The 10141-nt window shown below is 48.6% G+C and overlaps 1 protein-coding gene across 1 annotated transcript in view; it reads left to right on the forward strand.

Moving 5' to 3' along the window:
• The window catches only part of KCNK3 (potassium two pore domain channel subfamily K member 3), a 65386-nt gene extending 55960 nt beyond the window's left edge, over positions 1–9426 (forward strand). Inside the window, exon 2 of the mRNA XM_069072024.1 lies at positions 5345–9426. Coding sequence (XP_068928125.1) covers positions 5345–6222 — 878 coding nt within the window. The 3' untranslated portion in view covers positions 6223–9426. The remainder of the gene's footprint in view (positions 1–5344) is intronic.
• Positions 9427–10141: the final 715 nt, after the last annotated feature.

Consider the following 10141-nt stretch of genomic DNA (forward strand, 5'->3'; position numbering starts at 1 on the left):
GGGGGGGGGGGGGGGGGGGGGGGGGGGGGGGACGGTGCATACAGAGGGTACCGTAATGTAGCGTGTAGTGCAGGGGATCACCTTCACTACAGTAGCAATCTCAATAGGGCTTATTTTCGGGGGAGGGCTTATTTTTGAGGAATATTACACAGTAAGGGGAGGGCTTATTTTCGGGATAGGTCTTATTATCGGGGAAACATGGTATTATGGATAGGACACTTTGCCCTTTCAAGAGTCCTGCTCTCTACTTATGATCAACCAGAAATGAGGAGAAAAGCTGTGTGGTAGAGGCACATGTTAAAACCCCATAATAACACAGCATCCTGGATGCTCAGAGTTGCAATTTTATAATGCACTTCTCTTGGAATATTGTAGACTCCTCCCCCTGTCCCCCATCACACGCATGCACACACACACGTACACACATGCACACACACGTACACACACACACACAGGACTGTAAGCCTCATGAGGGCAGGAATCCTGTTTTATCAAAACTTTGTATCTCTCCTAGCACCTAGAAAATACTCCATACACAGCAGAAGCTGAATGAATGGTGGCTGAAACAACATTGCTGAATGAATGACCAGGATCTTCCAGAAGAGGCCTCCATTGCCCACTTAGACTCCCTATACAAGGGGGCAAAGATTTGAATTAAAATCTAATGAGTAACAGAGAAGTTTACTTGCTTCTTATGAATGGCACCTCTTCCTCACCAATGGATTAGCTTCTGGTTTCTCAAAAGAGAATCTAGAATATTATATTTTTATTTTTTAAATTATTTTTAGTTTTCAACATTCATTTCTGCAAGATTTTGAGTTACAAATTTTCTCCCTGTCTTAACATTATTTTTTTTTAAAAGGAAGAAAACACATGTCCAGTAAGTGGTAAGCCAGAGAGACCTTCTGAATAAAATAGCTAAAATTAAATGAGAGAGAGACAGAGATACAGAAAGAGACAGAGGCACAGAGAGAATCCTTCAGAAATTCTTCCTCTATAGGGATCTCTTCCCCTACACCACTTACTCTCACCCCTGACAACTTCTGTTAGATGGTTGCAGACTTGCTAACCAAGGGGAGAATTCCTTAATCCCTGTTCTAGAGGAAACCAGTTCAAAGCAGCATGAACTGTGGCATACTGCAGCCCAGATAAGCTGTGGAGGCCAACAAGGCCCAGTAGCTGTCAAGTCTATACCAGGGTTGTCAGGTGTGGTAGGTCAGCCAGTGCCTGGACCTTTCTCTGTATAGGTCTCCCCTCACTGCCTCTCAGCAGGCTCCAAGGACACAGTTTGGTTCCAAGTTTAGCCCGCTCCTAACAGGTTTTGTTTTAGTTCACCTATCTCCTGGTCTCAGCAGTAGAATTTAATTTCTCAAGTGAGCCTAAAGATGACCTTTGCATCTCTTTTTCTTTTTTTTCTCACTATACTTGCCTCTGGTGGGAAAATGTCTGGTGGGTCTGGAACTTCTACATCAAAGAAATATTGAGGAAAAGTAGAAAGAGCAGAGATCTGAATTTCTATCTAGCTCTGCCACTAATTAACTTCAGACTATTCATTTGACTGCTTAGCTTCAGCCTCATGTATAAAACAAGAATAATAATATTTGCACTACCTTCCTCAGGAGGGTGTTGTGAAAATCAAGTGTATGTGGAGTACTATAAGCTAGCTAGCATTCTCACTACTGGTCTGGTTGCTGTCCAGCTCTTTTTGGCCTGTAAGCCTCAAGGCAGCTTGGGATTGCCCAGGAATCATCTATTTGGGGAACCCAGATACACGTAAGCAAATGACTAAAATACAGAGCAGCATCAACTCCAGAATTTACCTTTTTTAAAACACATTTAGATGGAATCCTGTTTTTAAACAGAAAGAAGATAGGTTCTTCACATCATGATGAAAATTCAGAATGCATACTATGGAGGGATGGCCAGGGCTTTGTCTCATGGAATTAGTTATGAAAATTAGAAGGCAATGATGACACTTGTAGTCCTTTAGCAGACAGAAGTAAGTGAGCTTTGTACTTAGCAAGAATTTCTTAGATCTGCAATTTTATTGATTTAGGAACTCCTTGGTGAAGATGTTCCTTTTCCCTAGAGGCAGCTAGGGAGTTCAGTGGGTAGAGTATGTAGTCAAGGAAAATCTGAGTTCAAATCTGGCCTCAGATACTTTGGGCTGTATGACCTTGGGCAAGTCACTTAACTTAGAGCTGCCTCAGTTTCCTCAACTATAAAATGTAATAATAGCACTTACCTCCTAGGGATATTGTTCTCTGTATTTCCATCATTGAGTAGCATCCTGAGGTCTTTCCCCCAGTAGGGCCTTGTGTCTTGGGGTCTCCTTTCTCCCTCCAGTTGAATTCTCCTCAGACACTGGAATTGCTAGCTACCAGCTCTCAGAACACGCATAACCCTCCCAGTGCCAGTTCCCAGAACAAAGGGGAAGGCCAAGGCCAAGGGCAGGAACAAGCCATTTAACTTCTGTCTTGCTCAGCCCAGCTGTCAAGGTGAATTGTAGTTTGGCTGATAGAGCCCAGAGCTGGTAGGCACAATATGTTCTCACCCTTCCCTGCTGTAGGTGAGCCAGACAAGGAGAGCCAAGATGCTGAACTTTTCCTGGGCTTGGCTAGATCTAGGGAACAGAGGCTAAGCAGCCACCCGTTAGTCAGAGTGTCCAGGATGTCTGGCTGAAGCAGATTCCTCAGCACAGCTGCCTCAGGCCTCCCACACACAGGTGTACCTGCTGTCAAGCTGCCTTTGGTTTTTAAGATTCAAGAGGCTTCCCAAGGATCCTAGATCCAGGGAAGCCAGGCTGGTCCCAAGCAGAGGCTGTCATTGTTAAGGGTCTCACTTTAGGTAGGCCAGGGATCCATGGGAGTATGTTCGAAAGAAGACAAAGAGGGAGGTAAGAGGACTAGAGATCATGCCATATGAGGGTCTGTGGATGTTTAGCCAGGAGAAAAGAAGATTCTGGCCATATAGTACACTGATGGAAAAGAACACTGGATTTGGAGTCAGGGAAAGCAGGTTCAAATCCTTCCTCTTTCACCTAACTACCTGTGTGACCTTGGTCAAACCACCAGTCACTGTCTGTGTGTCAGTTTCCTCATCTCCAAAATGAGGGGGTAGGCTTAGATGGCCTAAGGTACCAGTTCTAATTCTATGATCTCAGGCACCTGCTCTTTCAGGTAGGGTTAATGTGATAGCTGCCTTCAAGGCTTTCATGTGGAGCAGCTTGGCTTAGTGCCAGAGGGCTGAACTAGAAACAAGGAACAGATGCTTTAGAGAGGCAAATTCAAGCCCCATAGAAGGAGCAGGGATGGGAAAGTCTTCTCCAGGAGCAAGACTATCCAGTGGTGAAATGAGCAGCCTCGGGATCCCTTTCCAACTCTGAGATTCTGTGAGTAACATTAAGGGACTACCTCATTAATTTATTCAGAATGTAGAAGCCCCTTGAGGGCAGGACAAGTTTGACCTTTGCCTTCGTATTCCCAGTACTGGCACACACTAAACACTTGATGAATGTTTGGTGATTGATTGAAATATTTATTAAGTACCTACTATGTGTAAGGCTTTGTGGTCAGCACTGGGGGAAAATGTTAAATGTGATGCAGATGTCTTTGGGGGAAGACCAATGAAGAAGGCCTACACCTCATCCTCTTGGTACAACTTGCTGATTGGACAAGGCCCATTGGCTCTCTCTGCTGAGATGGGGAGAGGCAAGAGGGGGAGGAGGGAATCAGACTGATCTTGGGGAACTCAAGGTCTAGCAGGGTAGATAAGTATGGTAGTAGTACTAGTACTAGTAGAAGCAGCAGCAGAAGTGGTAGTTGTAGTGGAGGTGGTGGTGGTGGTGGTGGTGAACATTTATACAGGGTGTTCCAAAAGGCTTGAAACACCCTATATAGGCTTTTAAAGTTTGCAAGCACTTTACATGCTGTCTCATTTGAGCCTCACAACCCTGTGAGGTAGGTGACATGATTATCCCCGTTTTACAAATGAAGAAACTGAGTTTGAGAGAGTTTAAGTGACCTGGCCAGGGTTGAACTACTATTAAGTGTCTGAAGCAGAATTTGAACTCCTGACTCTAGTTCCTGTGCTCTAGTCACTACATCCTCTAGCTACCTCAGTATGGGAGATAATAGAAAGCAGGACAGAATGGGAAGGATCCCAGCAAAGTGGAAGGAGACACCTCGATTCAACTGACCAGAGAAGGTTTCTTTGAAATGTTTGTTGGCTTTTCAGCATTTTCATTTCTTCTTAACGAGGTCTGAAAAGCCAATGACCAGGCTTGAAAAACAGCATGAAATCAAGGAAGTCTTGGGAAGAAGTAGCCTGGAAGAGAGTCCCAAATTTCCTGTGAGTCAGGCAGAATTCTTGATTATGACTATTGGTGACTGACTGGAGTCCCAGCTACAGTTGCCCCAGGCCAATCCTCCTGAGGTCTCTGCCTTTAATGCTAGGGATGGAGAGGCACCAGGGACCCAGCTGCTTCCTGTAGAACCTAGAATGTCATGTGAGAGTTTGGGATTCCACCCCAGGACTAAAGTCTATGGTCATCTCCCACCTGGGAACAGAAACTGGGATGGGCCCTCAAAGGATGGGGAGGAGAACATTCATCAGTAGAGGGGATGGGGGGAAGGCTAGAGGGTAGGGACTTCCCTGGACTATAGGAAGATAGTTCCAATAGCTCTCTGATGGCACAAGTCTCCTCTCCCCATTTCTTGGAAAATCTGAAGTCCCTGTTCAGTCTCACAGAACCCTTTCCTGATGCATCATTTGTTAGATTTTTTTAGGGACTCCCCAAATAGACCTTCCTTCTAAGTGTGGTTGTTAGGAGGCAGAATGGTAAAGCAGACAAAATAATCAGTTTAAGGAACTGAGCTCAAATCTCAACTCTGCTACTAGGCGACCTGGGGAGGGTCATTTCTCTTCTCTAGGACCTCTGTTTCCTCATCTATAGAATGAAGTAGTGGGATTAAATGTCCTCAAACGTCCCTTCCAGATTCAAATCTATCACCCTATGAACCTCCCTGACAGATTCTCCACCTGTAAAATGAGGGAATTGGACTAAGTACCCTCTGAGGTCCCTTTTAGACTGGGGATCCTAGTAAGGAAAGTCCTCCAGGAGCTTCTCCATGCCTCGGTTTCCTTCTTTTTATTTCAATAGACTACATCCACAAAAAGCACTAGATGGAATAAAACTGACCCCTTCCTTTCTCTATTGCTCCCATTCATCCACAAGCCACCTCCCTCCCCTGTGCTGGTGGGGAGCAGACAGCTCAAGGTGGGCAGAGTGGAGGTGTCAGGAGAGAAAGGAAGGAACCACAGTCTGTCCTCTCTTTTCTTCCAGGCTATGGCCATGCAGCCCCCAGCACAGATGGTGGGAAAGTGTTCTGCATGTTCTACGCCCTGCTGGGCATCCCCCTCACGCTGGTTATGTTTCAAAGCCTGGGTGAACGCATCAACACCTTTGTGAAGTATTTGCTGCACAGGGCCAAGAAGGGTCTGGGGATGCGCCGGTCAGACGTCTCCATGGCCAACATGGTGATCATTGGCTTCTTCTCCTGCATCAGCACCCTGTGTATCGGAGCTGCCGCCTTCTCCTACTATGAGCACTGGACTTTCTTCCAGGCCTATTATTACTGCTTCATCACCCTGACTACCATTGGTTTTGGGGACTATGTGGCCCTGCAGAAGGACCAGGCTCTGCAGACTCAGCCCCAGTACGTGGCCTTCAGTTTCGTGTACATCCTCACGGGGCTGACAGTCATCGGCGCCTTCCTCAACCTCGTGGTCCTACGCTTCATGACGATGAACGCAGAGGACGAGAAGCGGGACGCCGAGCACCGGGCCCTACTGACCCGCAATGGGCAGGCAGGAGGCAGCATCCACACCACAGACACGGCGTCCTCCACCATCGCCGCAAGTGGGGGCTTCCGCAATGTCTACGCTGAGGTGCTTCATTTCCAGTCCATGTGCTCCTGCCTGTGGTACAAGAGTCGGGAAAAGCTACAGTATTCCATCCCGATGATCATCCCCCGGGACCTGTCCACCTCTGACACCTGCGTGGAGCAGAGCCAGTCATCCCCCGGGGGTGGCCGCTACATCGACACTCCTTCTCACCGCTGCCTCTGCACGGCCCAGCGCTCGGCCATCAGTTCTGTCTCCACTGGTCTGCACAGCCTGTCCACGTTCCGTGGCCTCATGAAACGCCGCAGCTCAGTGTGACTGGGGGCTGGCTGTGGGCCAGGCTAAGGAGCCAACCCACTTACACAGGCCTAGGAAGGGAGGGAGGGAGGGAAAGGGAACGGTAGGAAAAGATGGACCCACAAAGGTTTGCTTCAAATCATCTATTAAAGAAATAAGCTCCATGTCTCTATGTGGGCAGAGAGGCTGTAGGATCTATGTACCCACAGTCTGGGTGGATCTGTCCGTGATGGCCGAGAGGTTTGCTCACCCACTGTTGGTTGGTGTAGGAGTAGGGGGCGACTAGGCTTCTCCTAAGACCTCCAACTGTGCCTGCCCCTCCAGCCTGCCCAGGGCCTAGGGCCTATGCCTAGGGGCTTCTTGCATCTGAGACCTTTCTATACTTTCTCCATGCTCTGAAAAATTCCAAGAAATGTGAAACTTGGTGGGGGATGGGAACCAGAAGGGGTCCAAAGGGGAAACCTTTGATAGCCTTGGAAATGTGAGGAGCTGTGGGCCTGGCCCTTGAGTCTCAGCTGTTCTCAGAGGCCCATCCATCCACCCCTCCCTCACCACCACCCCCCTGGAATGGGACTTCTCTGTGTTAAGTGTTTGTTTGCATCTCTATTTATACCTCTCAGCATTGGTGTCCTACAGTTGTCCTAACTGTGAAGTCCTTCCCTCCTTGTCTGGGACCAGTGACTTTGTGCTGCCCTCCACTTCCCAGTTTGCCCAACTCCCCCATCACCTCTCTCCTGCTCTGAGTTACACCTCACAATCTCCCTACTCCCGGCCTTGTTTTATATTGTTTTTGCATGGCTTTGCAAAGAGGGAATGTATAGCAGAGAGGAGGCAGAAAAAAAAGAGAGTAAGCAAAGGGAATGTCTTCCAGTGCTTATGTCCGAGACCCAAGCTGGGGTTTTTGAGTGGAAAAACTCAGTCCCATTTCTCATAGTGGAAGGGGTTAGTGTGTTTCCTTGGAGGTGGGGATGGGTAGTGATTCCCATTTTAATACCTTCTCAATCTCCATACCTTGCCTGTCCCTTGCTGACTCAGTCAACCATTTCTCCTGAATCTTTGCCTGCTCTCCTGCCCTCCTACATCCTCCTACATCCCCATGTCACCAAGGCAATTTTGGAGCAAAACCCCAAAGATGTCATCCAGCTCTGGGGCCCTGGGACCTGGCCACTGCTACCCTTCAAAGAGCAGGCAGCTACTGGTCAGTCAGCAAGGCCTCCCAAGGCCCCTCCCCACATCAGAGCAGCACCTCTGTAGGCATGGGACCCTTGGGATCTTCAGATATGAAGCTGCCTGTGGATGGGGGAGCCCTCAATGAGGGGACCTTAGTGTCTTCCAGCTTTCTTGAGGCAGAACTTCTGAAAGATCCCCAAACCTGCAATCAAGGAAACAGAAATGGAGAGAGCAGAGAACAATGGAAAAATGAGAGTGGAGTCTACCTTGGCCCTCTCTTCCTGGACTGAGTTCTTTATCCTTTCCTGATTACTCCCCACCCCAATTCCTGATCAAATCAACATAGCCTAGAAATCCATGGCAGCTTTTGAGCAGGGATATGGCACCAAGCCAGGGATTTTGTGGTTCAGGGAATCAGAGACCTGGAAATATAGGAGGGACAGCAGTGGAGACCTGAAAAGAAGACAGATTCATCATTCTGTTGATGTAGCCTTTGTCTGGCAGGCAAAGTTTGGCTCTGCCTTTGCCTAGGTGGACACATCTGCTCCCTTTAGATACAGAATAGATACCCGTCTGTCCAGTGACAGGGTAGGAAAAATTGTTCAAGTTCAAAACAGAGAGAAGAGCTGCCAAAGGGGGAGGGGGCGCTCCCCTCCCAGGCGCGGCTGGCCTCCCTGCTGCCTCCAAGTACTGCAGGCTTTTTCAGACATAGTTGTCCCAATCAGTACCTTACCCTTAGAATAGAACAAATCTCAGCGAATGACAGCAGCGCTGTGTGGTGACTCAGGGCACCAGCAGGTAGGAGGAGATGGAGCAGTCTGCCAGTGCCAACAATGACCCAAGGCACTCCCAGCCAGGCACATGCCTGCTGCTGACCCTCCCCCCTCCCCAGGGCAGTTGGGATAAATCTGGCACTTTGTTCTTACCTTTCTCCTGCAGACACCCCTCAGGCTACGTGCTCTCCTTCTTCATCTTCTCCTCCCTTTTGGTTATGTGATTGCCTCTCTCTCCACCACCGCTCCTAACGTTGCAGCTCTTGGCTCCAAAGATCAAGGCCACCAGCCCGAGAGTGCATTGTCATCAGCATTCACCCCTATGGAAATGTTAGGTGGGTTTTGCCCCCAGGCTACACATCCAGTAGGGATGGTCTTCAGAGGCTGAGGATTTATTTCTTTCAAGTTTTTGACTATATATGTTGGAAGAGACTACTGGTGTGCTTGCTACCATGGCCTGCCCCAGAGCCCTAGGCAAAGGAAAAGAGGCAAAAGTGAGGCCACAACCCCCTGCCTCAACTCAGACAATTCAGTACCAACAGGTGCCTCCAGGTGTGTAGGGAGGCAGGAGGAAAGCAATAGTCAGGAAGCTGAAGGTGGGCCACATGAGCCCCTCTTGCCCCTGCTTAGGGGAAAGATAAAGTTTTTGTCCTATCCCACAGCACAGAGGGTCTGTCTCTGTGTGTGTAGTGACTGTTACCAAGCTAGTTATCCACATGCCTGCAGAAGAAGCAATAATAAATGGTGAGTAAAGGACTGGGTGTCTGAGTGCTACACAGGGAGATGCCCTTCCCTTCCAAGTACCCCTGCCTCTCCCTTGCCTCTCTCTTTGTCTCATCTATAAATCTCTAGGACTGGCTATGTCCATCCTGTGCATATCCATAGGCCCATCCTGTGAGATGCCCTGTCCCACAAGTCCTTGCAAATTGCCACTATTCCCCAGAAGCACAGCAGACATGGGGAGCACTCTGCTTTTCCATCAGGGAGGACCAGCAAATGCAGAGAAATGATGGGGAAAAGAAAAAAGATGGGAAGGGGAGTGACTACAGAATGCCAAGGGTCCTCAACCAGGAATGAAAAAGACATGGATGAGTGATGGTGCCTCTCTCCTGTCCCCTTGCCCCCTTTACCTCCTCTTCCTCAAACTCCTCTCTTTTTGCAGGTAGCCTCTCTGCTTCCCTGATGCCTTATCCCTAGGCACACTGCCAATTAAATATGCAATACATGTGGGAAAATCCCCCCACCCTCACCCCTAACCCCTCCCCCCCAGCCTCTGAAACCACTGTCCTCCAGAGGGCTGGAGACTCACAGAGGCATCCCCTCAACTCTCCCTACCTATCTGTCTTCGCACTAAGAATGACAACTAATAAACTCTGTACATTCAGACCAGGGAAAGCTTCTGGCTACTTCTGTCAACTTTACCCTGGAGGCTAGACCTCCATTCAGGTTTGGCAGAGGGAATGGGATCACCCCATTCTCATCCCATGGCCCAGTGCTCTCTTGCTGACTAGCTCGGGCCCACTGACAAAAGTAATGGACGGGACCAGGAAAGGCAAATCTAACACAACACAGGAAGACAACCTGCTTGTTTTGAGGACTCACAATCCTCATGGTTTTTCTCATGGTATGTTTCATCCATTGGCATGCTCCTGTCTGAGCATCCTTCCCTGCATGGTGAACAGGATGGCCTACCTGATAAGGTCCCTGCCATCTGGGATCTTCCCCTCTTCTCACTTGGCTGGACTCCCAAGGCAGAGGTGAGCTGCCTGGCAACCAATCTCATTAAACAAATCATAGCAGAGTGACCAAGGAAACAAGGAAGGTCCTCAATAGAGGAGAGAGTGGGAATATGGCATGTTTCCTCAGCTGTCCCCACCTGCTCTTGAGGCACCCTAGACCAAGCTGCTGGGTTGTCTCACCGGAAACTCCTAAACCCCAGGGCTGTTCCTAACTTTTTAATAATTTAATTTAAGTTTCAGTTAATAAGTATTTATTTT

The sequence above is a fragment of the Petaurus breviceps genome, unplaced genomic scaffold (assembly GCF_028583685.1).
Source record: "Petaurus breviceps papuanus isolate PSGF00001 unplaced genomic scaffold, PetGlider_PUasm1.0 90845, whole genome shotgun sequence".
Classification (NCBI taxonomy): domain Eukaryota; kingdom Metazoa; phylum Chordata; class Mammalia; order Diprotodontia; family Petauridae; genus Petaurus; species Petaurus breviceps.